The following is a 15,715-nucleotide window of genomic DNA, read 5'->3' as shown; positions in this document are numbered from 1 at the left end:
TAACAGCACTGGTAACAGAGTTAAAGTACCAGTTACCAATGTGTGTCTAAATGGAAAGGCATCATAGAGAAAAGAGGAGCAAAAGGCATCCCAGAACTCAGGTGGGACAACAAGCCCATATACTCTGATCATAGAATCATAGAATATCAGGGTTGGAAGGGATCTCAGGGGGTATTCTAGTCCAACCCCCTGCTCAAAGCAGGACCAATCCCCAGTTTTTGCCCCAATCCCTAAATGGCCCCCTCAAGGATTGAACTCACAACCCTGGGTTTAGCAGGCCAGTGCTCAAACCACTGAGCTATCCCTCCCCTAATCTGAAATCAAAGCCAGAAACAGCTCATGCCTTCCAATTCACACATGGAGTACACCCACCTTCACAGTACCATCCTTGACCCAAGACAGTGCAGTGGGAAGGTGTGGAGTCAGGGTTGGCTGGAAGAAAGACTGCCTGTTGTCATTCCTCTGCCCCCAGAAAAGTTAACTGAACTTCTGAGGGACCTGGGAGTTGCCCTGCCCAATGGGGCAGGGGACATCCTTGGCAGTGTGACTCCAATGGAATGCGGCTATTAAGGAGTTGGGGAGGCCACAAGGGGTGTATGAAGGATCCATGAGGTTTAAGATGGCATTTCCATCCTCCTTCCCATCAGCAGAATGATGGGGAATAATCTCTACAAGGGATGCCAGGCAGATATTTTCTCATAAAAATCTCCACTTATTTTGATGGGGGAGGAAATAATCTGGCCCAGAAATTTTGAAACACTTTATGGGCCAACTTTTCAAACTACCCTCAAAGATATGCTGAAATTGGGAGTGCACTAGTTAGCATATACAAATTCCTGCACATGCATGAGCAAAATGGAATTTTGTACACATCAGTGCCCTTCTACACATGGAAGTGTCATGGGTGCTTTTTTGAAAGCCTGTTTGAAAATGGGGTCCTAGTAGCTTAGCCAGTAAAGTTTGATAAGAGTCCATTAAAATCTTCATACTCTGCAGGTGTTGTGAGATGACATCAAATTACTACAAGGACTCAGTAGTAGTTAAATATAGTTCTGGCCACTGTAGACAATCTCTACTTACACAGGTTAGTGCCTGACAAATCTAGCGCCACTGCTTTTTCTTGAATGAAGACTGAATACTGTCCACATTTTGACTTTTCACTATCAGTTTTTCTGTCCTCTGTGTTTTTATTTCTATGTGTTAAAAAAAAAATAGTACAAGATCTGAATTAAATGTTACCAATTGTATGAAAAGTTTTTGAGCATATTAATACCTATGCTATTAATGTTGCCAAATTATTAATTCAGGAAAAATAGATTTATTCATAATATGAAATATATCCATACTAAATGGTCTAATCTTGGGGAAAAATCGTATTACACCTTGAATTATAGTATGGATCATGGCATTAAGACCCTGATTCAGCAGAGCACTTAAACACGTGTTTAAAGTTAAGCCTGTGAGTAACCCCACCTCTATTCAGCAAAGCACTTAAGAAATTTTAGGTGTGTGTATTTATATACATGTGCACACATGAACACAGACAGGCACAAAGGTTTGAAAGAGACAGTTACTCTAATAACACCCTCTGGACTATTTTTGAAGTTTGTTAATGTTTTGTGTTGTTTTAGAGCTTAGGGTGATAGTCAGCACATGCTCACCTATTGACAGAACAGGAACAAAGTTCTTTGTTTGCATTTTTTGACCAGTCTATTTTCCATTTGGGATATAGAGCATCATCATGTGCATTTGAACAGTTTTCTACCCTTCCACAAAAACAATGATCTGATGGATGTGCTAAATTGCCTAAAATGATCGGGGGGGAAAAAGAAAGAATTGGAAAGTGGGTGAGTTTTACCAGAGTTATGAAGTGATACAAATTATTGAATAAAAGCATTTTCCTCTTGCTCCTACCTTGCTCTTGCCGCACATTTAGATTAATAATTTTGTGTTCCAAATTGCACATATTGTAAGGCTTGGTTTTGGGTGGAGATGTCATTTGCCAGAAGTTTAAATTCCTGAATAAACAAGACAGCATACAGAAGTACTGATGTGACAAAAGTAAGTAAAACAACCAAACTTAATGCTGAATGTCTACACAAATGTATCTTTTTGACTTGTATTTGTCACTGTTCAGCCAAGTCCCTTTTTTAATCTGGATGTTGGATTTTGTCTCCAATATTTTTAATATGATTGTAGAACTAATTTATTACTTAACTTTTAGTTACCAGGGGTGAAAATTCACTTCCGTGCAGAAGGCCAACACAAGACCTATGCTCTACTTGATCCCTCAAAATAATGTGTAAGTGGAACTTAAGAGATGTAGAAGGCCTTGTGCTGGTCCTCTGGATAGGGTTGTATTTCACTGAGTGAAATGCTGTCATTGAAGTCACAGGGAGTTTTGCCATTTTTTAGTGGGGTCAGGATTTCATCCTGTGTGATTTATTGTCTGTGTAAAATGTAAAGACACAATAATCGTTTCCAACCAGATCTTCCCATGTTCAAAAACAACCAGCTTTACTTTGAGTTGAGCCTACCACAATGCATTAAATTTCAGACATCGTCAAACAGCAAAACTTGTATCCATGAATGCATACACTCATTTTGGCTGTTTACAAATATTTTTAATCGGCCAGAATACATAAAGCACTTACCCTTTTGGGTTTTCTTGATCAGCGTTAAATTTTTGACTTAATATAAGCTGCCTGTGGGATTCCAGGCCTCCAGACCCATTGTCTGCCTCAGGTGGAAGGAAGCACTGCTGTACCACAAACCAGAACGTAAGATTTTTATACATTTATTCACATTACTGTGTATTTCTCAAGAAATACAGTGTGAGCAACACAAATATTTGGATATAATTTTTCTATGGTTTTGACAATGCTTTTTCTTGCTTTATCATCCACTCACAATTCTAGGCTATGTAAAATGGACTGCACAGAGTCTGCACATTATCCCCATTCTATAGATAAGAAAAGTGAGACACAGAGGTGAAATGACTTTGTTAGTGTAGGTTTCAGTGGATCTGGCATGGATTCATGTTTTTTTCCTCACTTCCTAAACAAGCACAAATGATACTATTTAAAATCCAATAGTTGCCTGTGCAACTTCTTCCAGAACAGTTCCCCTCAGAATCAAAGCACATTATGAATGTTTCACAAGTTTTGACAGCAACATTCCTAAACCTGAATCATCTTACTTGGCATTTGTGCAGCAGTGTTCTGATGTACCGTAGTACCTCAACAATGGCAACGGTTGAGTTGCTTTGTTGTGCAAATTTAACATTGGGACAGTAGAATATAATCTCATATAAATTATCCCATTGGATAAAATAAACAAAAACGCTCATCCAAAAAATGTAATTATGTATGAAAATAGACCTTGTACCATTACATCTGAAGAGTGCTTATTTGCTAGCAGTCCTGCTTTTTCCAGGGGCTCCATTCCTTTTACATAGACAGATGCATCTCTTTTTTGTAATCCCAATTGGCTAAGGGAAAAAAATATTTTTAGTTTAAAATACTGTTTTTTCTAACACATTTAAAACACTGTTTTTTAGCAAGATGATCATCATATGATTCTCCAACAGGGCAGGACTCAACAAAGATATAACTCACAGAAATACTAATACTCTGCTGAGTCACCAAAAAATGGAATAGGTAGTGATTTTGGATATTGACATACCTTCAACCTGTTTTTAAAAATATTACTGAAGGGAATAATTGTGCACTGGCAGGATGGTTGGATTAGGTCTCCCAATATGTCTTTTCCATCTTGAATATCTATGGTGACAATCGAGGCCATGCAGTGGCGTGATCTAACACTCAGCCAAATTAATGAGATTCTTTTGACTTCAGCGGACATTTGATCAGATATGCTCAATAAATGTCTTCATATTTAGTAAGCAATTATAAATCTATTTTAGTAAATGACTTCAATACCTATCACAAAGTTCAACACTTACATTTCAGGAAAAGGATCACAATTGTCATCTTGTAAAGAAAGCTGACTGTTTTTCTTTGGGACCACATCAATAGCATGACTTCTCTTATCTCCGTCGGTCCTTTCATTATTATGAAAATTCACTTCAGTAGCAGACCTTTCTGGAGGATCACTAATGCTTGAAACCACAGGGCTCTGTACAAAGTAACCATATTATAGATAGCATAAAGACACTTACAATAGATTGTCATTTACTGTATTCCCTAAAAATCTTGCCTCCTGCAACCCAGATTTCCTGAATATCTATGCAATTCAGGATTCAAAGGAGGACTCATCAGAATTCATATGGTATTTCAAACAATTAGTACAGTTAGAAAGCATTTAGCAATCTATTGCTTGGTCACATGTACAACAGTGGGAAACCACCAATTTCCATTTTGCAAGCATATGATCCAGGACTTAACATTACCACTTCCACCAGCTTTCTGTGACACACAAGAATTTGATCCTTTGAGCCAAACTGTGATTTTTATGAATCTCACTGAAGCAGAAAGTAACCATTTTAATAATTTTTTTCTATTAAATGACAATGATTCACTTGCAAAAGCTGCTTTTCAATTTTTGCATAGATTAGAATATTTTGATTTTCTGAATACAAATGTTATTTTTTTTCCACTGAGACTGGGAATCTTTTCCCCCAACACAGCTGTAGTCATATATTTAGGTTTTGATCAACATGGCTAATGAGATATCTTAAAGTTTAAATTCAGGAATAAAATATATTACTTTCTTGAATTAACATTCTGCATTGTAGCAAGAAATTCACACTTAGAAACATAAGGGCAAATTCTCCTCTTGGGTATACTTGCACAACCCTATTTTAATTAATGGGGTTTGCATCAGTGTAACTGAAAGAAGAGTTTGGTCTGTAGATTATAGAATTTGATGAGTTACCTCACGAAGATGAGAACAGGATGAACACGCAGATTCACATGGAGTGAGCAAAGGAGACGTAGGAAATGTTGTGAATGAAGATGGACATGGACTATATATATTGTCATCAATTTTCTCTTTGACATCTTCAAGTAGCATACCAAGCCTAAATATTTCCCCCTCCACCTTTCTAAATCCAAATACAAAACACAGAGTTATATAATCAGCCTTTTAATAAACTTTTGGCTTTTTGTATCTCACTGCAGTATCAAAGTTGCAGCACTGTCCAAAAATAAAACAATACCATTACAAAATTAAATAGATTAAATGAAACCACAGTTACCTGCTTGAATCTACAAAAAGGGAAATAAGGACAACGCGGGGAATTATAAACCAGTCAGCTTAACTTCAATAACCGGAAATATAATAGAGCAAATAATTAAGCAATTGGCAAACACCTAGAAGATAATAGGATGATAACTAACAGTCAGCATGGATTTGTCAAGACCAAATTGTGTCAAACCAACTTAATAGCTTTCTTTGACAGGGTAACAGGCCTCGTGGACGGGGTGAAGTGGTAGATGTAGTATATCTTGACTTTAGTAAGGCTTTTCATACAATCTCGCATGACCTTCTCTTAAACCAGTGGCCCCCAAATTATGGGGCACGCCCCTCGGGGGGGGGGAAAGAGGAATGTTTGGGGGGGTGCACTCCCCATGGAAAGCAGGGAGGGAGTGCAACCCAGCACCGCTCCACCCCCAGCTCTGCTCCTGGCCCCAGCCTCAGCCTCGGCTCCCTTGCCCCTGCCCATGTCCGAACCATCCCCTGCCGGGAGCCATGGCCCTGCTCCTGGCCTGGTTCCCAGTGTGTGTGTGTGTTTGTGTGGACTGGGGTAAAAGGGGCATGACCCTGAAAAGGTTGGGGACCACTGTCATAAACAAACTAAGGAAATACAACCTAGATGGAGCTACTATAAAGTGGGTGCATAACTGGCTGGAAAACCATTCCCAGAGTGTAGTTATCAGTGGTTCATAGAATCATAGAATATCAGGGTTGAAGGGACCTAGGCAGGTCATCTAGTCCAACCCCCTGCTCAAAGCAGGACCAATCCCCAACTAAATCATCCCAGCCAGGGCTTTGTCAAGCCTGACCTTAAAAACCTCAAAGGAAGGAGTTTCCACCACCTCCCTAGGTAACGCATTCCAGTGCTTCACCACCCTCCTAGTGAAAAAGTTTTTCCTAGTATCCAACCTAAATCTCCCCCACTGCAACTTGAGACCATTACTCCTTGTTCTGTCAGTTGCTACCACTGAGAACAGTCTAGATCCATCCTCTTTGGAACCCCATTTCAGGTAGCTGAAAGCAGCTATCAAATTCCCCCTCATTCTTCTCTTCAGCAGACTAAACAATCCCAGTTCCCTCAGCCTCTCCTCATAAGTCATGTATTCCAGTCCCCTAATCATTTTTGTTGCCCTCTGCTGAACGCTTTCCAATTTTTCCACATCCTTCTTGTAGTGTGGGGCCCAAAACTGGACACAGTACTCCAGACGAGGCCTCACCAATGTCGAATAGAGGGGAACGATCACGTCCCTCGATCTGCTGGCAATGCCCTTACTTATACAGCCCAAAATGCCGTTAGCCTTCCTGGCAACAAAGGCACACTGTTGACTCATATCCAGCTTCTTGTCCACTGTAACCCCAGGTCCTTTTCTGAAGAACTGCTGCCTAGCCATTCGGTTCCTAGTCTGTAGCGGTGCATGGGATTCTTCCGTCCTAAGTGCAGGACTCTGCACTTGTCCTTGTTGAACCTCACCAGATTTCTTTTGACCCAATCCTCTAATTTGTCTCGGTCCCGCTATATCCTATCCCTACCCTCCAGCGTATCTACCACTCCTCCCAGTTTAGTATCATCTGCAAACTTGCTGAGGGTGCAGTCCACGCCATCCTGCAGATCATTAATGAAGATATTGAACAAAACCATCCCCAGCACCGACCCTTGGGGTACTCCGCTTGATACCGGCTGCCAACTAGACTTGGAGCCATTGATCACTACCCGTTGAGCCCGACAATCTAGCCAGCTTTCTATCCACCATTCAACCAGCCCATACTTCTTTAACTTGTTGGCAAGAATACTGTGGGAGACCATATCAAAAGCTTTGCTGAAGTCAAGGAATAACACGTCCACTGCTTTCCCCTCATCCACAGAGCCAGTTATCTCGTCATAGAAGGCAATTAGATTAGTCAGGCATGACTTGCCCTTGGTGAATCCATGCTGACTGTTCCTGATCACTTTCCTCTCCTCAAAGTGCTTCAGGATTGATTCCTTGAGGACCTGCTCCATGGATTTTTCCAAGGACTGAGGTGAGGCTGACTGGCCTGTAGTTCCCAGGAACCTCCTTCTTCCCTTTTTTAAAGATGGGCACTACATTAGCCTTTTTCCAGTCGTCCAGGATCTCCCCCAATCGCCATGAGTTTTCAAAGATAATGGACAATGGCTCTGCAATCACATCCGCCAATTCCCTTAGGTTTCAGAGTAACAGCCGTGTTAGTCTGTATTCGCAAAAAGAAAAGGAGTACTTGTGGCACCTTAGAGACTAACCAATTTATTTGAGCATGAGCTTTCGTGAGCTACAGCTCACTTCATCGGATGCATACCGTGGAAACTGCAGCAGACTTTATATATACACAGAGAATATGAAACAATACCTCCTCCCACCCCACTGTCCTGCTGGTAATAGCTTATCTAAAGTGATCATCAGGTTGGGCCATTTCCAGCACAAATCCAGGTTTTCTCACCCTCCACCCCCCCACACAAATTCACTCTCCTGCTGGTGATAGCCCATCCAAAGTGACAACTCTTTACACAATGTGCATGATAATCAAGTTGGGCCATTTCCTGCACAAATCCAGGTTCCCTCACCCCCTCAATGCTGCACTGAAGTGGCTTCACACCGTCAAGGAAACTAACAAAAAACTCTTCGGTGGAGTTTAGCTCTCCAAGATTTTGATTTCGACATCCAACATATCTCAGGAGCTTCTAACAAAGTGGCTGATGCACTCTCCCGTGAAAGTTTCCCAGAATCAACTGGTTAAAATCGTCCTTGAGATGTGGAAAATATTGTTAGTCTTTATGTACTTGGTAGTATATTTAGAGATGCATGTGTCTTATTAACTCTGTTTTCCTAGAGCTCCAGGAAGAAATCCCAGCCAGTGTTTCACCCTAGCTGAGATTTGGGGGGCGTGTCATAAATATAAAGGGAAGGGTAAACCCCTTTGAAATTCCTCCTGGCCAGGGGAAAGCTCCTCTCACCTGTAAAGGGTTAAGAAGCTAAAGGTAACCTCGCTGGCACCTGACCAAAATGACCAATGAGGAGACAAGATACTTTCAAAAGCTGGGAGGAGGGAGAGAAACAAAGGGTCTGTGTGTCTGTCTGTATGCTGAGTCTTGGCCGGGGATAGACCAGGAATGGAGTCTTAGAACTTTTAGTAAGTAATCTAGCTAGGTATGTGTTAGATTATGATTTCTTTAAATGGCTGAGAAAAGAATTGTGCTGAATAGAATAACTATTTCTGTCTGTGTATCTTTTTTGTAACTTAAGGTTTTGCCTAGAGGGGTTCTCTATGTTTTTGAATCTAATTACCCTGTAAGATATCTACCATCCTGATTTTACAGGGGGGATTTCTTTATTTCTATTTACTTCTATTTTTATTAAAAGTCTTCTTGTAAGAAACTGAATGCTTTTTCATTGTTCTCAGATCCAAGGGTTTGGGTCTGTGGTCACCTATGCAAATTGGTGAGGCTTTTTATCCAACATTTCCCCACCTTGATTATCATGCACATTGTAGGGAGAATGGTCACTTTGGATGAGCTATTATCAGCAGGATAGTGAGTTTGTGTGTGTGGTTTTTGGGAGGGGGGTGAGGGGGTGAGAGAACCTGGATTTGTGCAGGAAATGGCCCAACTTGATTATCATGCACATTATCATGCACTGGGCAGTAGTCTGGGTGCTGACCTTGTTTGTGAAGACAGAGGCAAAAAAAGCATTGAGTACATTAGCTTTTTCCACATCCTCTCCTACTAGGTTGCCTCCCTCATTCAGTAAGAGGCCCACACTTTCCTTGACTTTCTTCTTGTTGCTAACATACCTGAAGAAACCCTTCTTGTTACTCTTAACATCTCTTGCTAGCTGCAACTCCAAGTGTGATTTGGCCTTCCTGATTTCACTCCTGCATGCCCGAGCAATATTTTTATACTCCTCCCTGGTCATTTGTCCAATCTTCCACTTCTTGTAAGCTTCTTTTTTTGTGTTTAAGATCAGCAAGGATTTCACTTTTAAGACAAGCTGGTCGCCTGCCATATTTACTATTCTTTCTACACATCGGGATGGTTTGTTCCTGTAACATCAATAAGGATTCTTTAAAATACAGCCAGCTCTCCTGGACTCCTTTCCCCCTCATGTTATTCTCCCAGGGGATCCTGCCCATCAGTTCCCTGAGGGAATCAAAGTCTGCTTTTCTGAAGTCCAGGGTCCATATTCTGCTGCTCTCCTTTCTTTCTTGTGTTAGGATCCTGAACTCGACCATCTCATGGTCACTGCCTCCCAGGTTCCCATCCACTTTAGCTTCCTCTACTAATTCTTCCTGGTTTGTGAGCAGCAGGTCAAGAAGAGCTCTGCCCCTACTTGGTTCCTCCAGCACTTGCACCAGGAAATTGTCCCCTACATTTTCCAAAAACTTCCTGGATTGGTTCACAGTCAAGCTGGAAAGGCGTATTGAGTAGGGTCCCACAAGGATCAGTTCTGGGTCTGATTCTGTTCAATATCTTCATCAATGATTTAGAAAATGGCATAGAGAGTACACTTATAAAGTTTGTGGAGGATACCAGGCTAGGAGGTGTTGCAAGTACTTTAGAGGATAGGATTAAAATTCAAAATGATCTGGACAAACTGGAGAAATGGTCTGAAGCAAATAGGATGAAATTCAATAAGGATAAATGCAAAGTACTCCATTTAGGAAAGAACAATCAGTTGCATACATACAAAATGGGAAATGACTACCCAGGAAGAAGTACTGTGGAAAGGGATCTGGGGGTCATAGTGGATCACAAGCTAAATATGAGTCAAAAGAGTAACACTGTTGCCAAGTAAAGCAAACATCATTCTGGGATGTATTAAAATAAGTGGTGTAAGCAAGACACAAGAAGTAATTCTTATGCTCTACTCCATGCTGATTAGTCCTCAACTAGAGTATTGTGTCCCGTTCTTGGCACCACATTTCAGGAAAGATGTGGACAAACTGGAGAAAGTCCAGAGAAGAGAAACAAAAAATGATTAAAGATCTAGAAAACATAACCCATGAGGGAAGATTGAAAAAATTGGGTTTATTTAGTCTGGAGAAGAGAAAACCAAAGGGGACATGATAACAGTTTTCAAGTATATAAAAGGTTGTTACAAGGAGGAAGGAGAAAAATTATTCTCCTTAACCGCTAGGGATAGGACAAAAAGCAATGGGCTTACATTGAAGCAAGAGCGGTTTAGGTTGGACATGTAGTCGCCTGTGAGCACAGTGTGACCCTGGGAAAAAGTGGAGAGCACTTTTAGGTCTGTTGTCTGAAGAAGCTTTGCTGTAAGCTACGAAACTGCTTCTTTTGTTCTGAGCTCCTCCTGTGTTTGGAGAAGCAGACTCCTTGCACATTCCTTGTAACTAAACAAGACTGCATCAAAGTTAATACCAGACTCCATCAATTTCTACATCCAACTGGAACATCCTCAGGGCCCCAAAATTTAACTAAGGTCGAAAATGTGCAACAATGAAGTGAGCTGTAGCTCACAAAAGCTTATGCTCAAATAAATTGGTTAGTCTCTAAGGTGCCACAAGTACTCCTTTTTGCGAATACAGACTAACACGGCTGCTACTCTGAAACCTGTCAATATTACTTCTGTACCTCTCAGGGATACTGTGAGGATAAATAAATTAATTAATGACTGCCAAATACTCATATACTATGGGAGCATAGACATACTATTTAGCAGGCAGCTCTGACCTGTCGGGATCAAACTCGCCAACGCTTACGGCTTTGCGATTGTAGTTCTGTAGCAGTAAACCACGATGCTCCTCCTTAGTGGCTAAATATTTCCGTTCCAATGTTTCAAGGTATCCTCTTAGTTCCTTTAATACCTTCACCAATAAAAGAGATTTAAATAATGAATGACTTTGCTATTTAATTGGACAGAACAATTATTAACACTCTGTAGTCCACAGCAGATGTACAAATAGAGGGTTAAATTGTGGGGTCTTGATTCAGGTCTTGCTCAAACAAAACTCATAATAACTTCAATGGCAATTTCCCTGAGTAAGGGCTGCCTTCATAAATAGTTTGGGTTAAGATTTTCAAAGGAGTCATGGAGATTCAGACACATATTGTCAATCTCAAACTTGGCCTTTTTCATGCCTATAACTTAATTCTGGAAAGGAGGAAAGGGTTTAATTTGTTATTAAATATATCTTTCTGAAGAACACTGAAAATTTCACTACAATAAATTCAGGTCCAATGTCATTTAAAGCACATTTCAATTCCCTCCAATAGATGTGAAAAATATAATTTACCAAACAGCGATCTTGCAAAGGTAAGGCCTCCTGTATTACACATTTAGAAAATTCTTCCACCTTCAATAGAAAATTGGTAGATTTTATTTGGGATTTTAGATTTCATAAAAAGAAACAAGAGCATCAAAATTAAGTAGGTAGTGAAAAAAATCTCTTTCATATTACTTTAGCTTTCAGTTGCTCTGCCTGCTCCTTTAGCATTTGAGACATCTTTTCTCCTTTTGTTGTATTTTCCATCAAGTTATGATTTAAACAGTGTATTTCTGCTTCTGCACTGTCTGACAGTAATGATGAAATCATTCTCCCAGATTGTAATCCTATATAACATAATGAAAATAAAGAATAAAGTACCAACTGGAATTTCTGTATACAGTTTTCCAGATTATTATTCCATTAATCCAAGGGGACTGAACTAGATGACCTCTCAAGGTCCCTTCCAGTCCTATGATTCTATGATTATGGAACAGAATAACAAAGTGCACAATTATGTAAAATAAGGAACCTCTGTTATTTGTATAACCACTGTAATTTCAACTACCTGCAAAAGATGCTTGGGACAAATCAAGCATAGGCTGGATAGGAACAGTAAGGGGATGAAATATAAACTCTTCAGAAGCTGCACCCATACATCTTGAGTGACTGGAAAGGTTTGGATTAGAAGAAGCTGAATGAGGATATATCTGTTAAAAATATACAAAACAATATTTAAAAATAAAACAACAGCTTTATATATAAAATATTCACTTGGAATGCTAAAAGGAAACTATTTTAATACTGTATATCCTTACAGAAGTTGGTTAGAGTTATTTAAATTATACATAAAGAATATGGAATAAGTTATTTTTCACTTTTTATTAACATATTAAAAAGTGTCAGAATATCCATGTTTATTTCCCATAAAGACACCAAGTTATGAACATGTATGTTTCTAGTTTGCCTATTCTCCCTGTATGTGTTTTAGACATCTAAATGTCTCAAGTTACTTAGCCAAATCTATCTTTAGAGAAGTTCTAAAAATAGGAACAATATAAAAGGTTGTTTAGTAGAATATATGCTTCATATCAGACCCTTCGAGAGAAAATATACTGTACTAAGAAAAAGATCTCCTAAACAATTTATCTGATTTTATAATATTCTGGTAGATTTACCTTAGGATCAAACCTCAAATGATCAATACGATTCTGAGCCTCAGCATGTTTTGTCAGCAACTTGCATTAATCCAGAAATAATAAAGAAAAAAGTATTAATGTGTTGTAATAAGTCTTCCTTATATACTAATGCCCTGATCCTACAAAGATTTAAGCATGTGCTTAGCTTTATATATGTGAGTAGTCCCAATGACTGAGTCTAAATATGAAAAGTGACTGTTAAGTGATCTAGTTACAACCAGAATAAAGGAAACCCTAAAATATTGGAACAAATCATTTAAAGGAATCAGTCAGGTAGCACAGGTGATCCTCAAAGACGTTATAAATCTTAAAGATCCATTGGCAACATCACTATTGATGTAAATGGGATCTGGGTCAAACACAATATGAAAACAAACCTTTAATTATTTCTTTAAGATATTAAACATTTAAATTAAAATAATTTTGGTGGGATTTAAACATTTTCCTACAGTGTTAGAAACAACATTTTGCAAGTATGTGAGAATTAAAAAATGAAATTGACTATAGCCAATTTCATAATATTTTGAAGGGAAACTTTTAAATTATTAGTAATGAAGGTATCACTCCATAACATTATAAAATATGTCTGTTTATGGAAGTGAAAGCCCAATCCTACAAACCTTTACTCATGTAAGTAATTCTTAATTAGATTAGTAGAACCGCTGACTTCAGTGGAACCACTTTCATATAGGACTACACCTGTTAGGCTTTTCTGGACTCTCTCTTTCACTTCCATTGGCATTAATATTTTATTAAATCCTGAACGGATATCTGAAAAGATCTCATTTACCTCTAGCTGTTGTAAAAGTTCAGGAATTCTCATTTCTTCTTCTTGATTCTTTACTTCAACAGAATCAAAATAATTCATAGTTTCTAAAACATCGTTCACAATTGCTGATTTACCAATCAAATTAGGCGAGAATTTGGTTCTTTTCATTATGGGAGCTGATTTATCACTGCTATTTCTTTTTGGTATTTTGACTTTTGGAGCAACTTTAGAGAAGTCAGGAAGACAATAATTAACTTGGCCTTGGCCATATTTGAGTTCATGAGAGGAACCTGTTCTTTCAAACAAACCTTTTTGATGACTGTGATTTTTTCTTATGTTTTGGAAATTATTTGTATCTTCATTTTCAGCTATCGACTGTGAATTTTCTTGTATGCAGTCTTTCTCATCACCATAAGAAGTAGCTCTGTCATCTATAACAAATATATTTTCATCTAGCAAATTTTTATCTTTGTAATCATCTTCAGATGTTTCTTCTTGTCTGTTCAAATAATAGTCTTCAAAATACTTTGCCCATTGTTCTGTTAGTAAAGTGGGCTTGGTGCATTCTGAAATCCTAGGTTTAGTGAGGACAGTTTCATCAACACTTTCAGTAAAGGATGTCTCTGGGATAGTCTCACAATCAATTAATTGGCTTGCGTTTGATAACTCTTCTTTGGAAAAATGACGCAAAAGAACATCAGAAATTTTTGAGTTGGTGAAATGTTCCTTCCTATCTGGGCTGCTAAAAGCTCCAACTGATAATTCTGTCTCGAAAGACATGCCACTCACAGGAGCTTCCATTGCCATTTCAATCATTATTCCATTTGTTCTTGTGGCAGGTGTACGGTGGCTGAAGACCTTCTCTTGAGATAGCTGTTGTCTTTCATCATTTATTTCTTCTTTTAAACTTTTGTTAATTTCAGAACAGGTCAAATTTAAGAAATTATCAGAAATGCTTTCTACAGAAGCACAGGCTTTCAAATTCTTTGATTCATTATTGTGGTGATACGTTTTTTCTAGGTCTCCATCATAAGGTAAGTCTTCTTGCTCCTCATCAGTTGCATCCTCAGGACAGTCAAAGTTATCTAATAATATGTTATTCACTTTGTTTTTCAGTCGGTCAGGTTGTCTGCTTTTACTTGTCCTAATCTGTACGTCTTGATTATACTCCATTAACATGTCATTAGTCCTCAGCTTTCATGTAGAGCTTTTACTATTGTATGTATTAAGTTCTGTAATACATGAGAAAACTAGCTCACATTTAAATATATCTAACAATATATTAAATAAAAGCATAAGCATATATCTTAGATCTGATCCTGCAGTCCTTCTCCACACAAACTTCCATAGTCTTCAGTGGGAGACATGTACATAAAGGGCCTGATTTTCCTCTCGGTTACATTGGTACAAATCAGGATCAACTCTGTTTCAGTCAAGAGTTACCCAAATATCAAATTACTTGGGAAAGGATGTGGCCCACAGTCTATAGTACCAGGTTATTAGCCTTTATTAGTTTGTAAACTGCAGTGTTTACAAACTAAATAAAAATGAATGAAGTTAGTAATGGAGCCAAGAACAGTAAAAGCATCTATATTTTATGCACAACAAGGGCCAAGATCAGCATAACATGAAGCTGGATTTTTCTACACACATGGTTAGAGTCTGTCCCCACTAAAGCAGTAAAGGCATCTTACCCAGCCAACTACCCATATAGCAGCATTGGGAGAAGAAACAGCAATCTTCACATGCTGAAATTGCATCTTGCTGGCCATTGTAGACAGCACAACTCAGAGCAGTTTAAGTGCAATGCGGTTTGCTATTGGTTACCTTAAGAAACATAGCTTTCCTAATGAGCTGGAATTCAAAAATTCCTTTAATTGCACGCCGAACACTTCATATGAGAATTTATGTGGTTGCTTTCACTTTTACAGGTATTATTTTATAGGTATTTCAGTGCTGATAGTGTGTTGTACAAACAGGTACAGAGATATTGAGTAATAAAAACTTCAGGTGCTGGAAAGGAAGAGAGGAAGTCAGGAGCCATCCCCCACCTTTACAGCCTCACATAAGTGTTCTAAATGTGTGAGGCTTATAATTCTCAATCACTTATTCTGAAAGGATTCTGGGCACATGCTGACTCCTCTATTGACTTCTCAAATCATAAAATGACTCTCTCTTCCCTGTCTCAGTGGGACTGGCACAGGAGGAGGTAACTCATCAAGTAATCCTCCCCTCTTCCTCTAGCAGCTTGGCCCCTCCAATTCTAAGGCCAAGCCTGACTATGGGTGGAACTTTA

General features: G+C 38.9%; 1 protein-coding gene across 1 annotated transcript in view; it reads right to left on the bottom strand.

Moving 5' to 3' along the window:
* AKNAD1 (AKNA domain containing 1) overlaps positions 1 to 15,715 on the bottom strand; it is a 31,464-nt gene that overhangs the window by 15,128 nt on the left and 621 nt on the right. The window contains exons 2-14 of the mRNA XM_077824528.1: positions 13,441 to 14,651; positions 12,630 to 12,689; positions 12,020 to 12,161; positions 11,647 to 11,798; positions 11,482 to 11,541; positions 10,919 to 11,052; positions 4,897 to 5,065; positions 3,965 to 4,137; positions 3,388 to 3,490; positions 2,655 to 2,761; positions 1,915 to 2,018; positions 1,662 to 1,806; positions 1,081 to 1,193 (exon numbers count right to left, since the gene is read on the bottom strand). Coding sequence (XP_077680654.1) covers positions 1,081 to 1,193; positions 1,662 to 1,806; positions 1,915 to 2,018; positions 2,655 to 2,761; positions 3,388 to 3,490; positions 3,965 to 4,137; positions 4,897 to 5,065; positions 10,919 to 11,052; positions 11,482 to 11,541; positions 11,647 to 11,798; positions 12,020 to 12,161; positions 12,630 to 12,689; positions 13,441 to 14,598 — 2,620 coding nt within the window. The 5' untranslated portion in view covers positions 14,599 to 14,651. The remainder of the gene's footprint in view (positions 1 to 1,080; positions 1,194 to 1,661; positions 1,807 to 1,914; positions 2,019 to 2,654; positions 2,762 to 3,387; positions 3,491 to 3,964; positions 4,138 to 4,896; positions 5,066 to 10,918; positions 11,053 to 11,481; positions 11,542 to 11,646; positions 11,799 to 12,019; positions 12,162 to 12,629; positions 12,690 to 13,440; positions 14,652 to 15,715) is intronic.

The sequence above is a fragment of the Eretmochelys imbricata genome, chromosome 8 (genome assembly GCF_965152235.1).
Source record: "Eretmochelys imbricata isolate rEreImb1 chromosome 8, rEreImb1.hap1, whole genome shotgun sequence".
NCBI lineage: Eukaryota > Metazoa > Chordata > Testudines > Cheloniidae > Eretmochelys > Eretmochelys imbricata.
This window is presented reverse-complemented; position numbering and strand designations above follow the sequence as displayed.